Below are 27,494 nucleotides of genomic sequence, written 5' to 3'. Positions count from 1 at the left end.
ATTCCTAGGAAGGCTTTTACAATAGGCAAAGGCCACAGCAGCCCTTACACTGAAGTTGCACATTTAATCCTGCCAGCCTGTCAGGGACAGTCCTATGCCACTAACTGCATGTCTCCCCTTTAAGGCCCTGTAGCCTTAAGGCACTTCTCATGGGTGACTTACCAGAGGGATAAAGTAGTCCATCCACAGGTCGTGAATGTTTTATTCTCACATATGCTGTTACAGTTTTTCATGTGGGTGGTGTACTTTTATTAGACAGTATATGTATCGTTGTGCACTCATCAGTTTCAAGTTGAAGTCCACCCGTCAGCCATGGATTGGGTCCCCAGACCTGGCGCTTTTGGCAATTGGTGTATTTTTATGCCACTTGTGCCTTTTCTGTGCCATATTCCTGTGACTTTACCATTAACCACTGCCCTACGTTTTAAGCATGGGAAGTGAAGGAGTTTAGCAGGCTGTCAGTATTCAAGAGTCAAAAGGGCCAGTAAAGCCAGACCCATATAAGCAAAAAATCTAAGGGCACCATTGATGGGTGAATTGACCTACAGAGAGTAATTGAAAAGGAAGACAAAAAGAAGAAACTGTTCTAAAAGATATCAGTAAAGTACTCCAGAGTACAACTGATCTCATTGAATGAACTAGGACTTGAAATGACTGAAAATAGACATCAACATGAATGACTGAGGTCAGGTCATAACTTCTTTGAAGCATTGAGAAGATCATACAAGCCCTAATAAGGTGACATCTTTGTTCCACGTTGAATATTCTGCAGGCCACCCCCTGCATCATTGATCATGTAACCTCTCTCAAATGAAAAAACTGCTGCCAATTCATGTAAAATGGGAACTTTCCCCGCTTTCTCTTCCGCTCTAATGAGAATTCAACGTTTTAATGATATCCCGTTTTGTCTATTGGCGGCTGCACTTTCTTGATCTTCGAGCCCCAATCCTCTTTTCACAAAAGTCTTTTCTAAATGCAGCCTGGGCAATGTAGCTCAGCTCTTTACTTCTCCTAAGTCCTCTGGTCTTTCTGACCCCCTCTTTAACCCCAGCTCACTCTGACTTCTGTATCACTTGCTTCTTTAGAGAGACTTTCAAATGTGCCAATGATTTTGGCTTCCCACTTCCCCCATCAAACTTCTCTTGTATGAATGGAATGGAAAAATGGAATGGAAAAATATTTATATAGCGCCTAACTACCCGGAGGCCTCGTAGCGCTGAGGAAAGAAGGGCAGAGTGGAGTCAGTCCGTGATGCCATACAGGCATTCCAAACAAGTGGGTTTTTAGAAGTTTACGGAAGGCCAACAGATTGTTGTTCCCCCGCAAAGCCTGGGGGAGGGAGTTCCACAGTTTTGCAGCAGTGAATGAGAAGGAGCGTCCACCCCATCTCGCCTTCCTTTTTTTCTTAGTGGTGGCCAGGTATAGAGAGCTAGAATGTTAAAGTTCTCGGCGGGAGATATGGTGTTATTAACGGATGTAAGATAGGTGGACTAGTCCTCTAGATAGCCTTATGTGCCAGACACATAGCTTTAAACTGTACCCTGGCTGAGATCGGTAACCAGTGCAGCTGTCTCAGTGCCGGCTTGCCGATTGCCACCGTGGGGTCTGAAGGAGCATCCGTGCAGCACAATTCTGAATCACTTGCAGTTTATTTATTGTGGTCTGCGGAGCTCCAAGATACAAAATATTCCCATAATCGAGGCGGGACAGTATTAGTGCCTGTGAACCATGATCCTTCTCGCCTGAAAGGGAAGGAGCGGAACAATTTTGCGAAGCATTCTCATCAATCCATAATACATTAAAGAAAGTGCAGTTGCTTGGTACGCAAAATTAAGGGAGCTGTCAAGCCACATACCAAATGACATGTTCTATGTCTCGCTCTTGTAGTTAGTGTTCTCTCTTGCACTGCATCTCCAGTCTCTTTTTTATTCTCTTGGTACATATGTATTTTGAAATGATTCACCCATCACATTCTCATTTTAGGGGTTAGGTTAGGTCGAGAATGATGGAAGTTGTACATGATGGTGTAAAGGATGGTGAAGTAGCAGGTGTTGGAGAACGGTGATATGGAAAAAGGAATAGGGGTGTCCTTCGGTAAAATACCAGAGAAACAATAGAGCAACTGAAAAAAAGGTTAGGTTTTGTTTAAAAGTATAAAGTAACAGACAGGGGTTGGGTTAGGTGAAGGTTTAATATTTGCTTAAAATAATTTCCTAAATATTTTTGCATTTTGAATCGCCGTACATGTTAGCTACTACTTTTTTACTATTTTTATTTCTATTTGTTTTGTATTTTCTAAAAACATCCGTTTGTGACTATTTTTTTAATCTACTATTTTCATACAATTCTCATTTTTTTGTAAATCAAGTCATGTGCGTGCTTAAATTTAGCTTTTTTTCTTCGACACGTGGATTACAGGCCGAGAACCTTGATTGATGTGGGCTCCGCATGTGCGCTGACGCTCGGATAATTCTAAGTAAAGTGTACACATTACTCCAGGACCGTCACGTGCGCACAGCATCTGACAGCGTCCTGCATGCAACTCCTGCCCGGACGGTTTTCATGAATGGAGAAAGAACGCTTCGAAAGATAACTTGCAAGCAGAGAGAGGGAATTCCATAAAGAAACCTTTTTAAAATCTCTGCTACCTGCACACAGCTCTGCCAGGGAAGTGCCTAGTGCACCCCTGCTCTCACGCCCAGGCAGCGCTCCCAGCTGAGGTGTGACCAACAACACAGTCTATTAAAAAAAATACATTTTAAAATATATGCAAACCCCAGAACAATCTGACAGTTAACGAATCCTGGTGGCTACTAACTTATTAAAGTGGCACTGAAATTCGGAAAACATGTTTGCTCGGGGCACCCCTTTTGTAAATGGCTGTGACTTCAGTCTGACTATGTGTACATGAATGACCTCACCAGCCACAAAGCGCCTGCACCAGGCGCTACACGTGCTTCTTTCAAAGTTCAGCTTTTTATTGCTAGAGTTGTAAATATACAAAAGCGCCATGCGCCAACAGGGAACCGCTTTTAATAAGAGCTTCCATGTGGGGGCAATACTTCAACCCTCCTTCTGTTCCCGAGCGCGTGCCATCAGGTGGACCCTGAATACACACGTTCTTCGTAAACATTTTTCCACAACTTTTTCCAAACTCGTTCCCATGTTATGGCTTCCTGCGAGCATCATTTCATTTGCACACTCTGCATTCCCCACAGTTACTGCCCCACTGGAACTTCTAGGATTCGCGCCATTTCCCTCCGCTTACCTTCCTCGGCAACGTCCAGCGCCAAGAAGCCTCCTGGGCCTGAGGAAGCACTGCCACAGCCTCCGCAGCGCCTTGAAGTGCGGGGATCTCCGGCAGGCCGCACTCCGAGGCATGGCTGAGCTTAACATCCATTTTCAAATCTGGTAACCGCTGGCGAGCAGCGAGCTGGGCCGGAGCCAGCGCCTCTGAGTCACCGCCCCGCCCCGGCGGAGGCGCGCCCTGGTCCTTGGCACAGGGCGCCGCTTTCCAGACAAGGTCTGTGACGCTCCTTTCTCACCCACCTGCCCGTAAACCACTTTCTACTGCCCACTGTTTACCCGCCTCTTCAGAGGAACCTTCACAGACACAGGACATGCACTTTTCGTGTTTGTATTCATTCACGTGTTTCGGTTTCAGCATCAAGGGCACGCGCCGGTCGCCCGCGCTCTGTTGGTGATTTGTATGCGCGAGAAATATGAAAGCGCACAGTGCTCGCAGCCGAGATGGCCCAGCAGGAATGATAAGCATCAAAGGACGTGGCATTTCCACAAGGTTTTACAAGGTCACCTTCACGCGGCTTGAAGAGGCATTCACGGCACGTGCCCGCTTCACCCGGTGACGTGATGCCACAGCTGTGCTCGTGGCTGGTCGCTAACTAGGAAAACCTTTGAATATTCCCTTTCTTCTTCCCACAGCCAGCATTAAACGTCCCAGACCGCCCCCCCCATCCCCTGTAAACCTTACCCTGCTCCTCATCCCCTCGCCACTGCAGGCAGCCTGTCTAATCGAGTTAAACGCTCGCTGCTGAGACGTGCAGTAATTCGAACGCCTGACATGCTAACCGATCCTTTGAAACTTTTCAGGTAGGTGTGTAATAATATTTTCTTTACTATATACGGCCGTAAAAAACACAAGCTATGCGCAAGGCGCACAGGTCAGAGAGGGGCTGGGCTAAGAATGAACACATTGAGATCTACTAAATTGCTGCCATGCTGTTGTCCTAGCCGAAATGATGGAGTCAGTGCGTGCCTCCGTGCACCAGATTAGTGCGAGCCTCCGTGCACCAGATGAGTGCGTGCCTCCGTGCACCAGATGAGTGCGTGCCTCCGTGCACCAGATGAGTGTGAGCCTCCGTGCACCAGATGAGTGCGAGCCTCCATGCACCAGATGAGTGCAAGCCTCTTTGCAGCAGATGAGTGCGTGCCTCCGTGCACCAGATGAGTGCGAGCCTCCATGCACCAGATGAGTGCGAGCCTCCATGCACCAGATGAGTGCGTGCCTCCGTGCACCAGATGAGTGCGTGCCTCATTGCACCAGATGAGTGCGTGCCTCCGTGCACCAGATGAGTGCGTGCCTCAGTGCACCAGATGAGTGCGTGCCTCCGTGCACCAGATGAGTGCGTGCCTCATTGCACCAGATGAGTGCGTGCCTCCGTGCACCAGATGAGTGCGAGCCTCCATGCACCAGATGAGTGCGAGCCTCCTTGCACCAGATGAGTGCGAGCCTCCGTGCACCAGATGAGTGCGAGCCTCCATGCACCAGATGAGTGCGTGCCTCCGTGCACCAGATGAGTGCGAGCCTCCATGCACCAGATGAGTGCGTGCCTCCGTGCACCAGATGAGTGCGAGCCTCCGTGCACCAGATGAGTGCGTGCCTCCATGCACCAGATGAGTGCGAGCCTCCATGCACCAGATGAGTGCGTGCCTCCGTGCACCAGATGAGTGCGTGCCTCCGTGCACCAGATGAGTGCGTGCCTCCGTGCACCAGATGAGTGCGAGCCTCCATGCACCAGATGAGTGCGTGCCTCCATGCACCAGATGAGTGCGTGCCTCCATGCACCAGATGAGTGCGAGCCTCCGTGCACCAGATGAGTGCAGGCCCGGACTGGCCGTTGTGGGCACCGGGCAATCCCCCGGTCGGCCGCAAGGGTGGGGGCCGGTTTTCGTTTTTGTTGCAGAGCCGTTTTTGCAGCATAGCAAAATCGGCTGAAAAGCGGCCCTGGCAAAGCGCTCGCCCCCCACCCCCCCTGGGGGGTGGGGGGGCTGGCTGAGCACTTTGCCAGGGCCGGTTTTGGTTCCCAGTCCGGCCCTGGATGAGTGCGAGCCTCCGTGCACCAGATGAGTGCGTGCCTCCATGCACCAGATCAGTGCGTGCCTCCATGCACCAGATGAGTGCGTGCCTCCATGCACCAGATGAGTGCGTGCCTCCATGCACCAGATGAGTGCGAACCTCCATGCACCAGATGAGTGCAGGCCCGGACTGGCCGTTGTGGGCACCGGGCAATCCCCCGGTCGGCCGCATGGGTGGGGGCCGGTTTTGGGCCCTGGGGGCCGTTTTTGTTGCAGAGCCGTTTTTGCAGCATAGCTGCAAAAACGGCCCTGTAACAAAATCGGCTGAAAAGCGGCCCTGGCAAAGCGCTCGCCCCCCTCCCCCCTGGGGGGTGGGGGGGCTGGCCGAGCAATTTGCCAGGGCCGGTTTTGGTTCCCAGTCCAGCCCTGGATGAGTGCGAGCCTCCGTGCACCAGATGAGTGCGAGCCTCCTTGCTCCAGATGAGTGCGAGCCTCCTTGCACCAGATGAGTGCGAGCCTCCTTGCACCAGATGAGTGCAAGCCTCCTTGCACCAGATGAGTGCAAACCTCCTTGCACCAGATCAACACCGCCACCTTCCCGGAGAGCTGGAAGCATGCCGAACTCAGCGCCCTCCTGAAAACACCATCGGCAGACCCCACCGACCTCAAGAACTACCGCCCCATCTCGCTCCTCCTGTTTCCTGCCAAAGTCATAGAGAAGACCGTCAACAGACAGCTTGCCGCCTTCCTCGAGACAAATGGATCCCTCGACCACTCACAGGCCGGATTTCGAGCCAACTACAGCACCGAAACCGCCCTCATCGCAGCCACTGACGACATCCGAACCCTGCACGACAACAGAGAAACAGCGGCCCTCATCCTCCTGGACCTCTCCGCAGCGTTCAATACTGTCTGCCACCGCACCCTAGTACAACGCCTCGGCAACGTCGGAATCCAAGAGAAGGCGCTGGAGTGGATCATCTTGTTCCTCGCCGGAAGAACCCAGAGAGTCCGCCTCCCCTGTTCAGATCCGAGGCCACCGAAGTCATCTGCGGCGTATCACAAGGATCTTCACTCAGCCCCACCCTCTTCAACGTCTACATGATCCCCCTCGCAGCCATCGCACGCCAACACAACCTCAACATCATCTCCTACGCCGACGACACCCAGCTGATCCTCTCCCTCACCAACGTCCCTGCCACCGCTAGAACCAACCTACACGAAGGGATGAAAGAAGTTGCCGAGTGGATGAAGAACAGCCGCTTGAAACTGAACTCAGACAAGACGGAAATCCTCATCCTTGGATCATCACCATCTGCCTGGGACGACTCCTGGTGGCCCCCGGCCCTAGGCAGACACCCAAACCAACGCACCACGCTCGCAACCTGGGCTTCATCCTGTACTCCTCCCTATCGATGACCAGACAAGTCAACGCCGTCTCGTCATCGTGTTTCAACATCCTACGCATGCTCCGAAAGATCTTCCGATGGAACCCTACCGAGACCAGGAAGACGGTCATCCAGGCACTTGTCACCAGCCGACTGGATTACGTAAACATCCTCTACACCGGAACCACAGCCAAACTGCAGAAAAGACTCCAATGCATCCAGAACGCCTCCGCACGACTCATCCTGGACATCCCCCGTCACAACCACATCTCCGGACACCTGAAAGACCTGCACTGGCTCCCCGTCAACAAAAGAATCACGTTCCGCCTCCTCACCCACGCACAAAAGTGCGAGCCTCCGTGCACCAGATGAGTGCGAGCCTCCGTGCACCAGATGAGTGCGAGCCTCCTTGCACCAGATGAGTGCGAGCCTCCTTGCACCAGATGAGTGCGAGCCTCCATGCACCAGATGAGTGCGAGCCTCCTTGCACCAGATGAGTGTGTGCCTCCTTGCACCTGATGAGTGCAAGCCTCCTTGCACCAGATGAGTGCGAGCCTCCTTGCACCAGATGAGTGTGTGCCTCCTTGCACCTGATGAGTGCAAGCCTCCTTGCACCAGATGAGTGCGAGCCTCCTTGCACCAGATGAGTGTGTGCCTCCTTGCACCTGATGAGTGCAAGCCTCCTTGCACCAGATGAGTGCGAGCCTCCTTGCACCAGAAAACTGCAAAGCTACCAAAGGGAAAGCCTAGGGCAGAGGAAAGAGATACATTTTGATTGCCTTACGAAATGACAAATAGTTATCCATGCCACGAATATGCAAAGGTAGCGCGTTCCACGGTTTGGCTGCCAAACTAGTAAGGCAATGATGGCAGATTTTCATGAAAAGATGAGTATTTTCATCTGAAAAAACTGAGAAATGGCACCCAGTATGTTAGCAGGGCTAGGTATGTGGGTGCCATGAGTGCACGCTCCTCTCTAAAGTACATACAATCGTTTTACACTGGTGGTATGTCCCACCCACACCAAATACAGCCAGTTTGACAGAGAAAGCAGCACTGCTCTGGCACAGATCGCACAATAACAGAGATTTTCTCCGCCAGTATAATGGAGGACATATATTTGACCCACCTGTGGACGGAAATCCTGACAGCTCATCTAAAGGCACATCAACGCACCCACTCCTACACCACCAGCGCATAACAGAGAGCTCCCATAGTCCCCCCTCAGATAGGGATCACAATCCCCCTGCCCAGGACTTCTCAGAGACCCAAAAGAACGAATGAGCCTCTGTCAGAGAGTGAGGTGGCGGTCCTCGTCTACCCGAACGACAAGCTCAGGAACATCACCCTACAATCCAAAATACAGGTGATCACCGGGCTAGGAAGAGGACAAGACTCACCAAAATCACCTAGACTGCCGACCACCCGCACGATCATCCCTAGGGCCCCCCTTAATAAGACTTCTATAACAGAGACGACTCCCACAAAATGCTTGCTCATTAACTGCAGATCAGCCATCAAACATGCCACCGAACTACAGAATCCATCCTCACCCATGGCGTTAACATAGCATTCATCACTGAAACCTGGCTCAAGGACTCCTCCCTACCTCTCCTGGACACTCTCGTCCCCCCACGCTTCTTAAAAGACAGAAAAGGCCAAAAAGGAGGAGGCATAGCAATCATCCACAAAGACAATATCTCCATGGTGGAGGCAGACTCCACCAACTGCAACAGCTTTGAATGCCTAACTGTCACCATTGGTACAAGCTGAAAGGAATCTGCCACCATTAGTACAAAAAACAAAGAATCACTAACCTGTCACCTTATCTACCACCCCCCAGGCAACTCAATTGCTTTCACTGAACACCTGTCCGACCTGTTTGCCCACTGCTCACTTCAAGATACGAACAACCTAATTCTAGGCGACCTCAACCTTCACTGGAATGACGTTAACAATCCACCAGTACGCAACCTGAATGACCTACTTCTCAACAACAACCTCTGGTAACACTGCACAGAAGAGACCCACAACAAAGGATCAATCCATGACGCCATTATCGCCAAACAAGACTTAGAGACGATAACTCACACCCTACCCGGTGACTGGTCCGACCACCACTTGATCCTCTTCCACCTCACCCAACCAGTTACCCTACAACCACCCATCCACGTACAGCCCAAAAGGACAAGAAACCTCACCCAGGTCAACATGACTGACTTGAAGGAAAAAGTCAATGCAAAACTCAGCATCCCCACGGACGGTCTAACCACGACAGAACTCGCGGACCATTACAACACATCCATGGCAGCCACTCTAGATCAGATGGCCCCCCTGAAACAAAATAAAAAACAGAAACATACCATTCAGATCCTGGTTCAATACAGACGTCAACAATGAAAGGAGACAACTTAGAGCCACAGAAAGACTCTGGAGAAAGAACCCCTCCACGGGCCTACTTGAACAACTCAAAGCAGCTAGAAGAAAATACAAAACACACATCCATAGTGTTAAATCCAAATTCTTCTGCGCCGCCCTGGACAATGCTAAAAACAGGCTAAACGAACTGTTCAAAATCATCAAGCAGCAAACCTCCAAGCCCCTCGTATCCTCTACCCAGGCCTCCAAGGAACTGTGTGACAACTTCGCCACCTTCTTTGAAGAAAAAATCTCCAAGATTGAGCTCTCACTAGACACAGACACCAACGCCAACTCCACATGCGTAGGCCCGCCCCCAGTCGCAATGGAAAACAGTAGCAGGCTACACACTAATGCGTGGAAATCCTTCTATCCCATCTCAGAAGCTGAGATTATCAAGCTAATCTCCACCACCAAACCCGCTTCTCACGCCCTCGACCCTACACCCTTCCAACTGACCAAAGAACTCAAACTCTCTATAGCCCCGTTCTGGTGCAGAATCAACAACAGCTCCTTGAGAACCGGCAGCATACCTGACTGCCTTAAAGTAGGCCAAGTAACGCCAATAATTAAGAAACCAGACCTCGACTGCACAGACCTAAACAACTTCAGACCCGTCTCCAATCTCCCCCTCCTATCCAAAATCCTAGAAAAATGCGCACTCTCTCAACTGACTCAGCAAATGGACAATATCAGCCTTCTTGACCCTCACCAATCAGGTTTCAGAAAAGGTTACAGCACTGAAACAGCGATCCTCAACATCACAGATGACATCCATAAGTCACTGGATACCGATCACAGCCGCCTACTGATTCTCCTAGACCTGTTGGCAGCCTTCGACACGGTTGATCACCAGCTCCTCATCAAGGCCCTACAAGAAAGGGTTGGCGCAGATGATACGGTCCTCCGTTGGTTCACAGCCTTCCTACAAATCAGATCGCAAAGGATACAAATAAAAGACTTTGCATCCAACCTTCGCCCTATCAGCGGGGGGTACCCCAAGGTTCAGTGCTCTCTCCGACACTGTTCAACATATGCATACAACCCATCACCACTATACTCAAAAACGCGAAGATCCCCTTCCACCTATACGCTGATGACACTCAGATCTATCTAGAAACCACCTCCCGAGACGACATCTACAGATTAAATACCAACATTAAATAAATTCAACAATGGCTGTCCCAAAACCACCTCAAACTCAATCAAGTCAAAACAGAGTTCCTCCTAATCTCAAACAAGGAAGAAAACCAACAAATTACAAACTGGCTTAAGGATATGGATGCTCTAAGCAGCACTCCCACCATGGCTAACTCAGTAAAATCTCTGGGAATCTTCCTTGACCCAAAACTGGAAATGACCCACCACATCAAAAACTCTGCAAAGACTGCCTTCCTCAACCTGAAACTGCTCCACAAAATTAAACCATTCATCCCTACCGAAGACCTCAAACAAGCTACACAAGCACTGGTGCCATCAAGACTAGACTATGGCAACGCAACCCTAACCGGCACTGGTAAAGCCCACCTAGCTCCCCTCAAAACAACCCTCAATGCAGCAGCCAGAAGCAGTGAGATCACATCTCACCAGCCCTAAGAGAACTAAAATGGCTTCCTGTGGAACAGCGGGCCAATTTCAAAACTGCCTGCCTCACGCACAAAGCCATACACACAGGAAAACCGGACTACCTGGCCGCCAAACTAAAGAGGGCTGGCCAAACAAGGAACCTCAGGAGTTCCAACTTCCTTCTTCTCATCCCTATGAAAGTACGCAAACAAAAAACCGCGGCCAGATCATTCGCCGGAAACGCGGCCAAAATCTGGAACTCCATCCCAGCAGATATCAGGACCACACGTCCTTCACAAAATTAAAAAAACTCCTGAAAGCCCTCCTCCTCAACCGATCCCTCCCAAACGGATAGCTGCCACCTCCACGCCAACCGTGATCCAGTGGATTTCAGACCCTGCATCGTACTGACCCACGAAAGCCCACCACCAGACAAATAAGCCCGGAAGGCGAGACTGCTGCTAAACTTCTGCACTACCTCAAGAATGCATGCCATGAAGCTACCTCAGGATCCATCTACTACCTCATGTATCCACAGCATTCGTTGAATCCAGATTCCCTATGATTAAGACTCCTCTACTATTGCAACTTCTGAAATCACACTGTTGTAAAGCGCTCCGATACCCTCGGGTCAGGTCAGCGCTATATAAAACTCCGAAAATAAATAAATAAATAAAAAATTGCTTTATATAGGTTTTTTTATTTGAGAGTCAGGAAAAAGATATTGATACTACAATATTTAGTGAGAACCCAGTGCAGAGGGCCAGGCAAAACTATACTGGGCGGCAGAAACAGGTTCTTCCTGCTTGGAGCTTCTTCGTATCATCAAATCCATTTCAACGGGCCATCGGTGAAAAGGGATCCGAACCCGTTGAGCCCTTTTTGCATACTGCCTGCTGCCTTGTCCCACTGGAGATATCTGAGCTCTATTCCAGAAACACAGGGTTGATTTGGATCTCGGTAGACAGGTTACTCCGTCACAACAGTGAGGACTATCCCGTCCTCTGAAATATAAATTCCATAGGATACAAGGGGATTTAAATTTCGGCGGGTGTCACTGTTATGACGGAGGAACCCGTCCACCGAGATCTAACTCAGGTCCTAAGTCCCAAGGTACAAATCTTGAATCTACGAGGTGCCGAAAGTATCGAACCAATGCAACAACAGTCCGGGACGCGAAGTTTGACTTTTCTTGCTTGGAGCTTTTCCTTCCAAACTCAACAACTTCAGGACCTCACTCAAAGCCTATCTGACTTCCATGATACTTTCCCGGATACAGCCTGCTGCCTTGCCCCATTGAGAGATTCTGACTTCCATTTTTTCAAACTAAGTGCAAAGGTGAAATCCTTGACTGAGCCATCCCACTTGGTGTATCCAACTTTGGGGTCCATCACAGTCAGCCTCAAAGACTGCCGAGGTTCCAGTCTCCAACGAACATAGACTACCATTAATGTCTAGAGCTTTTGGCCCAATGTTCACATAAAAAACTAAAAAACTCATATCTCTGGTACCTCTGAATGATTTTTTGACATTTTGGTGTCATTTTGTTTTTTTAACATTTAGTTAATTTTTCTACTATGGTTTGGGATTTTTTATGTTTGGTGTCTTAACTTTATTACTGTTTTAAGTACTGCATAAATACTTTACAATTTTCCCTAAATTAAGCTTATTAACCCCTTCGGTGCTCATGATGGAACGGATCCGTCATGAGCGTCGGTTGGCCTGTGCTCATGACGGAACTGTTCCGTCATGAGTCCATAGGTTCTTTAGAACCTTCAGCACCGCAGCGGAATTCGTGCAGCACTGAAGGGGTTAACTCTGTGCCATAGTGAACACGGAGCTGAGCTCAGATACATTTAGAGACTTTTGAAGTTTAGCCTGACGGGATAGAGTTATTATTACTTAAGGTGGGCGACTACCCACCCCAAACAATAATCCTCTTTCTTACACAGTGCATGCCCCTCTTGGGGGGACCCTATGTGGAAGTTATGTGCAAGAGCGCCTTCCCATGACCGCCGTCCCCTGGCTCCTGGATGGACCCTAATAAGTTTTCATTCCTGCTGCTTATCCCTGATGATAATTTACTATGATTGCGTTTCTCCTGCACATGCTTGTGGGTTACATTTAGTGTCTTCTGGATGGTCTCTCTTGGTCATTGCTCATGGCTACTGTTTTGAGTGTCTGCCCGGTGGTCGCTGTCCTATGGACACTCTACAGAGGCTCCATGCAAAGCTCCCATTACCGACTCCTCAATGGCCATCTGAAACCCATACAGAATATGCACATACAGCACAATATACCTGGAAATAATCATTCTTGGTGGCACGCGCCACTCAACACCTTCATTATGTCGACATACATTAGGCACTATCAGCCAGATTCATCAACGGAAATTCGGCTCGCAAAGGGCCAGATTCTGAGAATCTGGCCCTTTGCGAGCGCAATTTTTGCATTTGGGATTCATCACCCCAAATGCAAAAATCGCAAATTGCGAAATCGCTAAATTGCGAGCAATTGCATCTAAGGAATCTCTATTTGAGATTCCTTAAATGCAATTCATGAACCATTTTTGATTTGCGAAATCACTATTTTTGGCCGCTATTTACCGCGAAGTCTGACTTCGTGGTAAATAGCGAAAACTTAGAAAAATGCACTTTAGTGCATTTTTCTAAGTTGTATGTTACACACACACATGTCCTTTGGACATGTGTGTGCGCAACGTCAGTCTACATTTACATTTCAGGGGTGCTACAGGGTGTCCTTTGGACACCCCTGGCACCCTTGAAATCCTTTAGGCCCATAGGAATGAATGGGGAGTCATTCCTTATTTGCGATTAGCAATTTGCTAATCGCAAATAAGGAAGCTGTAGAAATTGCAAATAATATTGCGATTTCTACATGAATCCCGTTTTGCGAGTCTATAATAGCGATTCCTTAATAATCGCTATTAAGGACTCGCAAATTGGGACATTGATGAATTTGGCTGTATATCTCAGAAGGGCCCATATTTGTCTGAATCCTTAGCTCTTAGACGGTGGGGCAACTGGGCTGAAATATCGATTGTCACTGGAGACTCTACTTGTCACTCAAATTCTAAGAACACCCACTCTTACATCATCTCCTGCAACGTTCCATCTCTTTCTACCAAATTAACACTCCCAGGGCAAGCATGAGCAGAAATGGCATTGATTTGCTATACTTAAGGGCATACAGTCTATGGGAAAGTTACATTTCTGGATTAATACATAAGATTGCTGCATATACATCAGTCCGAGCAAACCCGCCATTTATTAAATTCCGATTTCTCTCACAGTACATCGACCTGGGCTTTCTAAAACCTTATATATTTTTAATAGTCACTAATGCATTTTTTGGCTGCACTATATCTCACAGAGTTAAATTCTAGATTCTAAAATATGTCAGTGGTTTACTAATCCGGTGTATTAATCCCTTTGGGGTTAACTCAGCTTTTCAACCTTGTGAGGTTCATGACCTGAATATTGTTAAGTTGAGTAGTGTTAAGACCTATTGGTTACAGAGCTTACTGTTACTCTTCGAAGGATACAACTGCCGCAAACTGTGCTTACAAAATATAGAATTGTTTTCATTTATTCTGTTATGCCCTTTCAATTCTTATGGGAAATCAATTCTTCGTGTTCCTGTGATTTGCACATCTTTTTTAATCAACTCAGAAAAAGAAGTAAATATTGGTAATAAAATGAATCAATAAGGTGCCGTGCACCACTTCTTCTGTTTTCCTGCTTTACTGACTGAGGGACTGGTTTAATGTTTGGTGGACGAGTTACTCATCACAAACATGACTGATATCACATCCGTTTTATTACAAGTGCATTATATCCTGTGGCACTTGTGATAAGGCAGGTGGCCTCCAAACTCTTCATCAGACCTATGGTCACCGAACTTAACTTTTATCAATGGGAGACCTTGACAACCAGCCCAATGTCATTAGAGATGGAGCACCCATAACCTTGGGTGGGACTGATCAATAAAGCAGCTTTCTGAGCCCTTTGGCACAGCAAGACGTATAATTCGCTGATCGAATGGGCGGTCCTTGCCCTTCAGGCAGCGCTCTCCTTCAGCTGAACGCCACAGCCAAGCCGCCAATTAATGCTTCTCTTTCTGTTGCTATGGTAATGGCTAGAAAATGTCAAACCCTAAAATGCTAACCACTAGGGTGAATGGAAGGTGAATTAGGCTGTTGGGGCGGCCATATTCTAAAAACATGATAGCGAATAAACAGTGCACGTAAAAAAGCATGGTAAAGGTTGGACGTCATTTAAGGGACGCTGCTGCGACCCCTGCAATGCCCCTTGTGACCCATGGAATTGCATTTGCGACCCCAAGCGTCAGCAGTGGCAAAATCAGTGGCAGGAACAGAAGCAGCTAGGCCTTATGGACGTCGGTGGGGGCTTCACTCACCTCATTTCCGGTCTTTTTTTTTAATTATACTGAAAGCGACTAATATTACATTATTCACTACTAAAGAAATTCGTACAAATAGCTGGAATATGTCTTTCCCTGACAGCTTTTAAATGTACGTATGTTGTGTGTGTACTTGCAGTTTTGAGTGTGTATGTAAAAGAGAGTGTATGTGTGAATGTATCTGCATGTGGCAGAGTGCGTTTGTGTGTATGCATGTGTGTGCGGATGTGTGAATGCATGTGTATGTATAAACATATGTAAGTGTGAGTGACAGTGAAGGTCAAGGGGCATGTGACTTCACTTCCGCTACCCCTGGCATTTTGGTGAATAGACGTCCATCTGGTAAGGATAGGTCAAAACAGATAATTTCCACTTCACTGCAGTCAGCCATGCCCTGCCTAAAGTCTCTACACTGGCTTCCCATAGAGGAGAGGATGAAATGTAAAGCCCTCTGTACTGCACACAAGACCCTTATGGGTAATGGCCCACGTATTAACCAGCCTCTCATCGCAGCATACTGCCCGAGTAAATCTCTCGGCTCGGCGAAGCTAATGCCAGCTACCATCCCTAAAATACAAAGGATGTGAAGTGGGGGACGTTCCTTCTCATACAATACAGCTAGGCTGTGGAACTCCATTCCCCTGCTTTTACGCTCAGAGACATCCCACCTCACCTTGCGGAATTGTCTCAAAACCTGGCTATTCCAGAATATCAACTGGTAGCGTTTCCTGCGCCTGCTCTTTCTGCCGCTAGTGCTGGGATGCCTTAGGGTAGCCATGTGCTTAAAAAGTGCTACTATCACCGAGTCTATATTTCGGGGACAAGATTACAACTCATGGGCCGCAGTTCTGACGGGCTTTGTCGGAGGGGCTGTGGTGAGGTAGGGACATTTTTTCATATTGTATGGGAATGTCCACTGTTACAGGTCTATTGGAAACGAATACACCAGTGCATGAGGGAGGTGTGGGAGGTGGAGTTACGGGTGGAGGCGAAGAGATGTCTTTTAAATATATAGGAGCCTACTGATTTGTCGCATCTGGGCAGAACCTTGGCCACACTTGGGTTTGCCATTGCAAAACGGAATATTGCCAGATTGTGGGGGGCGGTGGGGCCACCGAGGATTGGTTCCTGGAAAACAGACATGGACTGGTGTATGCTCCAGGAAAAGACAGTCTATGTTGCCAGGGGCTGCCCACAGAAATGGGTGGACATTTGGTCCGGTTGGAATGAATATAGGGGTCATATCTGCGAACCCCCCACGACGGCAAGGGTTGACGACCCACTCGCACAATTAAATGTATGATGCTATCCTGTATCTTGTACGGCTTGAAGTCCTATGACCTCCTGTACTTGCCTCGACACCCTTCTGGTACGATTGTAAGTCTTATTGTATGCTGTGATGTACACCACTTTTCTTTTCCACAGTTAATAAAAAGTTTTTTAAAAAATCTAAAAATAAAAATAAAATAAAAAAGTGCTAATTAATAATAATATAATAACACATTCTCCCTAAATATCACTGGCACACCTATAAACATTTATCCATCATGTCCTTCTTTACACTCCTAGTAAATAAATTCTTGATTATTTGGCACAAACAATGCAACGTTTTGCCTGTAACACGTGTCTTCTGCAGACATATCAGCTATCAAAGTCACACAACCAAACACTGCCTTTCAAAACTCAACACACGAAAGCACCAGACTCATGAATCTCAACATTTGATCTCTTGGACCCCACATCAAAGACACCTAGAAGCAACAAACCTAAGACAGACCCATTCATACAAAATATAGTCAAATTACACAACCAATAACCACGTACACAAGAAAACAACATCACACACAAACGTCCCTCCTCCCGCACCCACAATTACACCATGAAACACAAGAGATTTGAACAAAAAGCATAGTCACCCACCATCATTCCTGTGGCCAGTACCCACATGGCATGGTCTCCACGTGGCCAGTGAGAAAAGTAAATCTTAGAAATTCATAACAACAGTTTCTCTCATATTATGACTTTTTCTGAGATCAAATACTACATTGAAAGACATCTTACAAATTTAATTTAAAAAAAACCCTCTGTTGAAGAGATGTTATGGTTAAGATGTTACATCTAGGTACAATTATTTTATGGATACAGTGTCTGAGACATTCCCTCGATGCCAAGTATCCCTCTTTGTAGCTATCACAGGGCTTTGCCCATTTACCCTCTATACAGATGTTCTCCATCATCGCATATGTAGCATGCACAGGGAAGGGTGCAAGGCCATGACCTGTGTGACATAACACCCACAGGGATGTGACCTGATAGGAGTGGATACCCATGGAAAGTGTCTCTCTTAGTGCTATGACTGATTAGCTGCTGGTGAGTGGTTCAAGGACAAATGAGTTGAAAAAGAACCAAATACCAATGTCTTGAGCCCCTCCAGAAATGGAGAAGCCAATGGCAGTATCCTGTCCCAAGGTGGTCACCAAGCAGTCATAAACGTGTGCTTCAGAAAGCGCCGGCATGCAAGATCACACCTTGATTTGGAAACCAAACTTGGAAGAGAGATGGAAGGTTGATCCTAGCTTGTGCAGAAACCTCGTGGTGACCTGAGTGTTCCTCACACTACCAAAGGCATGCCGAGAGGAACAGGTTCAACTGTTCTACAAACCAACACAGAGGTTGATAATTCCATACAATCATCAATGTGATCCACACCTCAGGAATACCACAAAACCTCAGGGAAGTCCCATTACAGTTGTTTCCAAAGTCGCAATGATAGGAACACGTCCCCAGCCTAGGTAGATTTTCTCTGGAGTAGGGTCCACAGAAGGAAGCCCAACCATCAACTGTAGATTTTGGGTGGAATCCATCCCCTTTCACCATTACTGTCTCGAAGCACTTCTAAATGTCTTCTAGGCGAAAACAAGTTCTATACAGAGCGTCCACAGTTTTAGGAGTCACCTCCAGGAAAATAACTGAAAGCCCACCACCAGACCACCCAAAGCGGTCCCGTCTTAGGCAAAGTAAATCACTCATAGAGTCTCCCAAGAACGCCATTAAGGCGAATGTTCTAGACGCAAACATGAGACTGAATGGGAAGATGTCAGACTAGAGGAAGCAGAACATGATCTGTATGGGCCCGATTCACAGAGCTAACTTAAGACAAAATCCTAAACTTACTACCATTTTGTTATTCACAGAAGGCACTTACTCATTTTGGTATTCACAGAAGGTATTTAGGAGTCCTAAAGTTAGGAGTTCTAACTTTAGGACTCCTAAATGCCTTCTGTGAATACTGAAAGTCTTAAAGATAGGATTTTTCTCAGTTTAGGAGTAGTATAGTTAGGACTTGTAACTTTAGGACTCCTAAATGCCTTCTGTGAATACCGAAAGTCTTAAAGTTAGGATTCTTCTCAGTTTAGGAGTAGTAAAGTTAGGACTCCTAACTTTAGGACTTCTAAATGACTTCTGTTAATATCGAAATGAATAAGTGCCTTCTGTGAATACCAAAATGGTAGTAAGTTTAGGATTTTGTCTTAAGTTAGTTCTGTGAATCGGGCCCGTCGTTCTTGGTCGTCAGACCGAGAAAGCAAAAGACAGACTGCATTCTGCTGCATGCCCTTGGTGTGGTTAGAAGGTCCAACACCACCTACGCAAGATTCATACCAAGGCCAGTCAAGGTACTACTGTGGAGCGTGGTAAAAGAGGTCCCCAGAGACACCCAAGACAGATGGCTGGAGAGCATCCGGTTAAGCCGGGACCTGCCGCAGTGAAAATTAACTTCCTGAAAAGCTGAGCAGGCCATCAGTTATCAAAGACCAAACAAAGAAGGATAAATGGATGCCACCCGCCCTCTATTGTCTTATTCGTGTTATCACTTGATGCCTTTATTTATGTCTCAATGGACCAGAACCCTCTATTAGAACTACAGAGTCAGGAAATCTAGCCACAGTCACACCCCAAGCACCTTGAGAGGTTTAGAGCAGACATATTGGAAAACAGGCAATACGTGTGGGTTGGGACAGGGCCACTGGAATTATGAGGCAGGTGTGGCTAATGTATTCAGCAAGAAAAGGCAAATTATCTGGCATTATGTGGCACGTTCAGCAGTTGTATTATGTTACATATAATGCACATTAGTACAATAGGCATCTCAACAATATGTAAAATGCAAAGACTTCTTAAGAAATAAAGGTACATTTACTTACCAGATCTTATTGAAAGTGTTATTCACCAACAAATAACGATTTAATGAATTCCCTCATGAAAATTGTTTGGAGTGTTTCTTTATTCTTCTGGTGTAAAATTAATTTCTAAGAATAATACTGAAATGTGTTTACCAAAAAGAACAAATCATTATTTGTAGACCCTTCGAATTCCATTAAATAAGTCGGGTTTTTTTTCATGCTGCACACAATAGCCCTACCTCAGTTCCTCAAATGAGGACATTCTCACCATCTAGGCAAAGATTTCACCTCAGTCGTACCTACTTAATTCCCAACTGTAGCAATCAAAAACGAAAAGGTGAACAGGTAACTTCTGAACGCATTTTATTTAGATACATTTACCAGTTTGAGCTAGAAACGAGTTTAAATATCCAAATTATGAAGCAGAAGATGGAATATGTGGCAAGTGTGGTGAATCCAGCCTTGCACGGAAAAGGCTGCGGCACAATCTTGTTTTTCCAGCGGCCCTAACAAAGGGGCACAGTGTCTTCCCACCACATCATTGGGAAGAGCCCCTCCTGGCCACCTCTACTACCCACAGTGTTGAGGATGAAAGGTGGAGTTTGATGCCACCCATCACCACACACAAGTGCTGAGTTCAGCTGCCCCAGTGCAGTAAAAGGGAGGAAAACACCAAATCTGATCCCCTACTTTGCTAGTGTCACCTGCCAGAAACAGTGTGCAAACCCTACAGGGCGCACAGGTAATGACTTCAGCAAAACACACTGACAACTTACTTGAAGATTAATCAAAAATCATATCAAGCACACAACAAGAATAACATCTCATCTCAAAAACTTGCCAACTGAACTGTTGCAGTGAGATCTTAGGACAAGCATGGCATCTGGAACTGGATCTAACAATTACGAAAACATGAAGGGGTTTTGATTTCTGAAGGAGCACATGAGGATTTAGGTAATTTCTGGTTTCTAAGGAGGTGGGTCCTTCTCCAGCTGGCAGACCCACCCTTCATTTCCATCAGACGAAAACTGCAGTTAAGTACAGGGTTGCAGTCCAGGAATGCTCTTTTCTTGCCAAGCTCGCATTCTACATGCCATAATAAACCATAAGGGGGCGGGGTTTCCACCGGAAGTGCTGTGAGCTATAAATAGGAAGTGAATGGGAGAGAAGTGAACCCCCTGCATGGCATACATTTGATGACTGTTAAGATTTTAAGCCATTCCCACTAACTTATTTTGGTAACATTTATTTGATGGCAGTATTTATATAGTGTGGGACTGTCCCTTCAGATTTATAGTGCATGAGCTTACAAGCCCCGAAAGTGCCTAGTTACAGAGGGCACAAACGGTTGCATACATGCACTATACATAGGCTATGAGGCGGTGGGTGAAGTATGGGGTCCTGGATGGAGAAATTGGACACGCGAACAAGTAGAACCAGGTGCTCTCGGAAAAGAAGGGTCTTTGTCTCATTGTTGAGTTGTTAGGTCGAACCAGGAGAGCTTGTTCCAGAGTCCAGGGCGTGGCTGGAGAAGTCCCGTCTCCTCGCCCTTTCTTCTTGCTTTCTATGGATCTTGGATCTGTAGTCTGTTCACAGTGGCGCTCCATGTGGGTGAGAACCTTGCCATTAGTTAGTCTGGATTCCTTGTTTTGAAAATCTTTACGAAGATGCACTGAGACTCTGAGTTCGATTTAGAATTTGACTGTCAGGTTAGTCCATCACAAATTATAGGTGCATTATATCCCATGGCACTTGTAGGGAGGTGGACGCGAAATCTATCATGTTTGTGAAGGAGTAACTTGTCCGACAAATTCTAACTCAACACCTCGAATTGTTGGGTGTTTCTGGTAACCAATAAAGTTCTCAAAGGATTAGAGTTACGCAATGACGTCATAATCATGCCCCTACATTGATTTGCAAGGTATCACAGAATCATTTACCGCACAGATGCACAACAGCATTGATTGGACCTTGTTAAATAAAGGTAGGATGGGTGAACTCAGGCATTGCTCAAGAACTAGATGATTAGGGTATTTCATCACTCATTTATACATTTATGCCATTATCCTGTATATGTAACGGAGGGGAAACAGCGTTTACAACGCTGGTAATACCACACGGGTAGATAACGCGGACTTTACATCGTCCTCGTTGTTACCACGCATGGCATTACATCCCAAGTTGTTTCAACGACTTGCGCTAGATGGCGCGCAACACCAGGGAATGTGTTGGATTTTAAATCCAACACATTCCCTGCTGTTGCGCTAACTGGAGTAGGAATGGTAGTTTATACTATTCCTAAGTCCAGCGCGCCATCTAGCGCACGTCGTAAAAATGACTTGCGATGTAAAGCCATGCATAGTAACAACGCGGAGGAGGTAACGTCCGTGTTGTAACCTACTGCGGGGTAATAGGTGGCGTAGTAACGTCATACATTCGTAACGGAGGCGCCTAATGGAGTGGCATTCAGATGAAGCACACAGGTAGAGTGCGTACACGTTCAGTGATAAGGATTTGTGAGGGTGACATTTCTTGATATGTTACGGGGTAGATGGAAAGAGGTCTTTGTGTGAGCGTAAGATACAAATTGTTTCTTTACTTTGGTTGACTATGGAGGATCTGGAGAAAAATCAGAAGAACAGGGCAGTAGAGCTTCTCCACTCTTCATGGTTCATCGAGAATGGTTTGTACGATACCGCGCTCTAGGAGACGAAGGTTCTAGAACGTGGACAGTGGTGGAATAAGACTGGAATATAATTTGTGTCAGGCTCCCAGAATGTATTCAAAGCAATAACTTGTTTGAACTGCTAGACAGTCTAGAGATTTTAGGGCTAGTCTAGAAGTGATTGACTTTACTGACTGTAAAGAAGGCGACCTCAAACCAATAGATTATTTCTCACAATTTGCTTTCCGTATGTTTTCAGCCGAGAGGCCCCGCGTTGGTGTTGAGGGGTGACACGGATGTTGGTGTTGAGGTTTAGATAGAGAACTCCATGGTATCAAGATGGAACTGTTTGAAAAGTTAAACACACATGACTAGTGTGAGCAACTCCCTCGAGTGCCATGGGCGGGGCCAGTTAAAAATAATCACTATTTGAAGAGTGGCGTAAAACAGGCCCCCGCAGCCCCCATGGTGCGGGGTGCCCCGAGCTGCAGGGGGCCCCCTCAGCACAGTACTCTCGTCAGAGATCTCCAGATAAAATCCAGAGCGGGGGCCGCTCCCCACACCTTGCGGGGGGCCCTCCTCAAATTTCGCTACGACTCACCTTAAACGGAATGTACCATTTCAGTCTCACCAATATTTCTAGTTATCCAAGTACAAAAGTCCTCACACTAGCCAATAGAAAGAACAAGCATTTGCAATGCAATGGGTCTCGCATTAGGAAAGTTTGAGCTATTGGTATTGTCAATGGCAAAGTTTTTATTTATGTTTTTTTTTTTTTAAATAGCTAAATTAATAGCTTTGTCATTTACAATGCCAATAGTTATAACTTTCGCAAATGTGATACCTATAGCATTTGTAATGCAATATGTTTTGTATTTACATAACTTACATGGCATCCCAGAAGCGCAACCGCGCAACGCCGCCGGCCTGCGACCAGGAAGTCAGGCAGGCCGGGCGGGACAACCGGAAACAGGAAGTAGGAGGGCGGGAGCCTACCCCGCCTCCCACGGAAGAGCCGGAAGAGCCGCGATTGTTTGCAGCACCGGAGCAGGCAGGAGCCTACCCTGCGCCCCGGTGCCGAAGAAGGGAGGAAGAGTCCTGCTGCCGGTGAGTGGGGCTTCGCTTTGTGGCTGGCCTGCGAGGGCGGGGGGGGGCATGTGTGGGCGCGCGGCGGCGGGCTGTGTATGTGTGTGAGCGTGCGTGCGTGTGTCTTGGAGTCTGTGTGTATGCGTGTGTGACTGTGGGGGAGGAGGAGGGGGTTGCCTGTCTGGGTGCCTGCGTGTCTGTGTAAGTGTAAGTGCGTGTGCGCGCGCGTGTGTGTGTGTGTGTGTGTCTGTGTGCATGCATGCGCGTTAGGCTGGGAGTATGGGAGGGCGGCGCAGGACGGAACGTGCGCGTTCGCGCACACGAATCCAGGAAGAAAAGCTCGTACACCCTCTTGTCCTCCTTCCCCCCAGACTAATCACTATACGTCTCCAGCTGGACACATGCATCCTTGCGGATGCATTACCAGCGAGACCCAAAAAGGATCTGGAAGGTGTAGATTTTTTTTCGGATGAGAGGGTGAGTAGTAAGAGTTTATTTCAGCATTTCAGTTTCACGGATCCTTTTTGGAACGAAGTTGATTTCTGAGATATTTAGGAATATTAAGGTGGAGGACTTTGAAGGATAGGTCAAGTGTTTTGAAAGAATGCAGATTTGAAAGGCAACGAGTATATATAAAACCAATGTATATAAAATGCTATCAATTTGGGAGGGTGTAAGGAAATCTGGCCGTGACAGCTGGAATTTGCCCATTGATTGCTTGGGTGAATGGGACTGATCTGGCAAAGCATCAGTTAGAAAGGAAATGGATGCATGCAGTTACATCAAGTTATGGGCAAATAATAAGGGCTGGACCTCCCAAAGGTCTCGTCTTTGGGGCTTTTCTCGAAGCATATTTACCTTTTGTAAGGAGGATAACAGTACACCGTTCTTGAACTAGATCGGTTGCAAAATCCTCAAAACAGGCATTTGGTAATCAGAAAAGCACACTTTATAATGCAATGCTCAAATGTCAAAATACAGCATATGCCAAACCACTTCTTCTACCATAATTGCTAAGTATGAACATGGCTGTGTGGAGCGATGATGTAAAATCAAGTAAGAACTTGACGCAAACAGATTCATGAATTTGAGCCAATATTAAGGGTCAATGAAAGATGTACAGAGTACACTTCAAAATCTAGTACGCAGAGTTTAAAGATATTTATTCAACTTGGGCAGAATAATCCTTACTTGTGAGGAACAGGTAAGAGGCCTGGCTACCATACACTGATTGACAAAAATTGGAGTTCACATACAACAGCAGCATATTTTGAGTTCTTCAATTCTCTCCGTACAATACCTGCACTAACAGCACACCAGAGGCCTGTGACTACTGGCACACCCTCATTCACAGGAACATTTCCAGATGTAACACATCAATGGCAAAACTGAACTGCATTCTTCATTTAAAAAGAGGACCCTCTTAATATTTTGTGAAGCAGAGAAATAAAAAAACAAATAATCTTAAGTGAATAAATCTTTAATGATACATATATTTAAAAAACATATAAAGGTCTTTGAAACATTGTAACTTGAAAATATACCCTAACGACTAAACTTGATGGAAAGGGAAAAGACTCCTTCAGTCTTTTATGTAAAATGCTTGTGCATTTCAGAGAAAAAAATGTTGTGTGTACAAATGACTGTGTAAAATAATCAGATCTAGTCACCAATATAGAGGCTGAGGACCAAACCCACCCTCACTTAGCTATGATTTTTGGAAACATATTTTATTGTTTGCATTACGTTGGCAGTGTAAAAATACTGTGCAGTCAACAGTTACATAAACATAATTCTCCGAATCAATTACTAATTCCACCCCACCATACAAGCTCACATGCTATAAAACGATGTATCATTTCCTCAATAGTCACTTAGCTATGATGTAACATTTTAACGCATCACTCATCAGAATCCTGATAGAACCTTCTCTCATGCAGAACACAACTAAGCCACACATTTCATCAGTCAGCCTAAAAGGTCATCATACACGTCATATATGTGCAACATTCACAATATCCTTAGATGTCACACCTACATACTGCAGGGTTCTTCCAGCCTAATTTTTTTCAAATTTGAAAATTTCTAAACCATCACAAAAATGTTGGATTTAAAAATTCCCTCAAATTGAGTTTACGCAAAGTTGGTTAACTTCACACATTTCTACTGATCACCCAACAATGCAAACGGCTACAAAAAGATACCAAAGGTAACCTTCTTTAATATTGATAAGTGTATAAGTACTTTTTACGAATATTAAGTGGTGTAAAGAAATGAAGCGAAGAGACGACATTTTAAAGACATCACATATCAACAAGAAAATTACCTAATTACGTTTTTCTGTGTGTGTTTACATGTGCCTGGCTGTAGGACAGGATTAAAAAATGTTGGCCGATGAAGTAGTTCAGCTGTGAGAATTATAGTATATAAAACCTGACTGGAAGTAGATTATTGAAAACACAGCTTGGAAAATACACTAATACAATATCTAACATACATAATTCCCTTACAAACATTTCGCCATGCACCTTTCCCCCAAATATGCCAGGACTGATGTTAGAACATGAACTCAACCGATCCTGCAACAGAAGTGATGTGTTTGTACGAATTCAAAACACACATTTTTAAAGGAATTTATGTGCATAGTAGTAATGGTTGTAGAGCCAATGTTTTAGCAGTTTATATTTTTGAAACAGCGTTTTGGAACAAAAAGAAGCCTGCAGTGAAGTATTTCAAATCAAGGCATATAGGAACAGTGATTAGAGCTTAGTCTGATGGGGGAACAGAAAATGAATATTTCTCCCAACGAACATGTGACTTAGGATGTGAAGAATATTAAAACGAGTCTAAACAAACTATGCCAACATTTTTACCTAAGTCCTGGGTGGTAGATATGTCGAGCTGTTTATTAGATTGCTTAAAAGTGGGATGTTGCAGCAGAGTATTATAACATAGAAACAGTAATGCTGTATACAATAATTTAAAAACAATGTTATCTGCAAACGGAATATTTAATAAAGAAAAAATGGCACATGCATCATAAAATGAAACAAACACACAGTAACTTAAATGAAAGACATGCGGTGCTGGCTTAAGAATAAGGAGCACCTGTATGGCTGCAGCACATTAAGAAACCAGAAGCGCAACCGCGCAACGCCGCCGGCCTGCGACCAGGAAGTCAGGCAGGCCGGGCGGGACAACCAGAAACAGGAAGTAGGAGGGCGGGAGCCTACCCCGCCTCCCACGGAAGAGCCGGAAGAGCCGCGATTGTTTGCAGCACCGGAGCAGGCAGGAGCCTACCCTGCGCCCCGGTGCCGAAGAAGGGAGGAAGAGTCCTGCTGCCGGTGAGTGGGGCTTCACTTTGTGGCTGGCCTGCGAGGGCGGGGGGGGCATGTGTGTGTGCGCGCGCGCGGCGGCGGGCTGTGTATGTGTGTGAGCGTGCGTGCGTCTTGGAGTCTGTGTGTATGCGTGTGTGACTGTGGGGGAGGAGGAGGGGGTTGCCTGTCTGGGTGCCTGCGTGTCTGTGTAAGTGCATGTGCGCGCGTGTGTGTGTGTCTGTCTGTGTGCATGCATGCATGCGCGTTAGGCTGGGAGTATGGGAGGGCGGCGCAGGACGGAACGTGCGCGTTCGCGCACACGAATCCAGCCTCAAAAAGCTTGTGCACCCTCTTGTCCTCCTTCCCCCCAGACTGATCGCTATAGGTCTCCAGCTGGACACATGCATCCTTGGGGATGCATTTTGCCAGCGAGACCCAAAAAGAGCCCAGACTGATCGCTATAGGTCTCCAGCTGGACACATGCATCCTTGCGGATGCATTACCAGCGAGACCCAAAAAGAGCTAGCTTGTGTCGTCGTTTTACTACACATACAATCAAAACAGCTAGGTCAGGACAGAACAACTAGAAATATTTATTTGGTAAGGTAGAAATGAAGCAGTTATTTTCGCGTCTCCTTTGTGGCTATTGTTTGTTTATAGTGTGGCAGGAGCAGGCAAGATGACACTGGGTGAATGTGCCTCCTGCAGAAATATACTGTAAAACCCAAAGGCCACATGTTTGAACTCAGGCAAGGTGACTCACCCTTTCACTGTTGATAAAACGAGTACCATTGAATGTGGCCATGGCATGACAAAGCATGGAGCACACTTTGGAAGTTTGGGGAGGAGGGTATGTGGTTGATCTGTCTCAGCACTTCCAGATGGCAACCATTGCAAATTACAGCTCAGCCACACACAAACTTCTAACAGAGAGTCCTCAGTTCTCATCTGTCTTATGTAATTCATCCCAGCATATGACCTTTATAAAGCAAACTAATCGTTAAGAATATATGTTCGTCTTATTTGGCACATTGGCACAAATAACTGGTAGAGGGCACTTCCATCTCACCAGCTCAGCTACCAAAACTCCTAGGCACCAGGGTTGAGCTTTTTT

At 46.5% G+C, this 27,494-nt stretch overlaps 1 protein-coding gene across 2 annotated transcripts in view; it reads right to left on the bottom strand.

The window, feature by feature from the left end:
• Positions 1–27,494, bottom strand: part of LOC144754271 (G-protein-signaling modulator 1-like) — a 764,693-nt gene that overhangs the window by 677,309 nt on the left and 59,890 nt on the right. The window contains exon 1 of one of the 2 annotated variants that reach the window (XM_078641898.1): positions 3,269–3,410. The exons of the other annotated variant lie outside the window; for it this stretch is intronic. Coding sequence (XP_078498024.1) covers positions 3,269–3,396 — 128 coding nt within the window. The 5' untranslated portion in view covers positions 3,397–3,410. Of the gene's footprint in view, positions 1–3,268; positions 3,411–27,494 lie in introns of those variants that run through there. 2 annotated transcript variants of the gene reach the window in all.

Source organism: Lissotriton helveticus, chromosome 5_1 (assembly GCF_964261635.1).
Source record: "Lissotriton helveticus chromosome 5_1, aLisHel1.1, whole genome shotgun sequence".
Classification (NCBI taxonomy): Eukaryota; Metazoa; Chordata; class Amphibia; order Caudata; family Salamandridae; genus Lissotriton; species Lissotriton helveticus.
The sequence above is the reverse complement of the archived record's forward strand: the minus strand, read 5'-3'. Positions and strand labels throughout refer to the sequence as shown.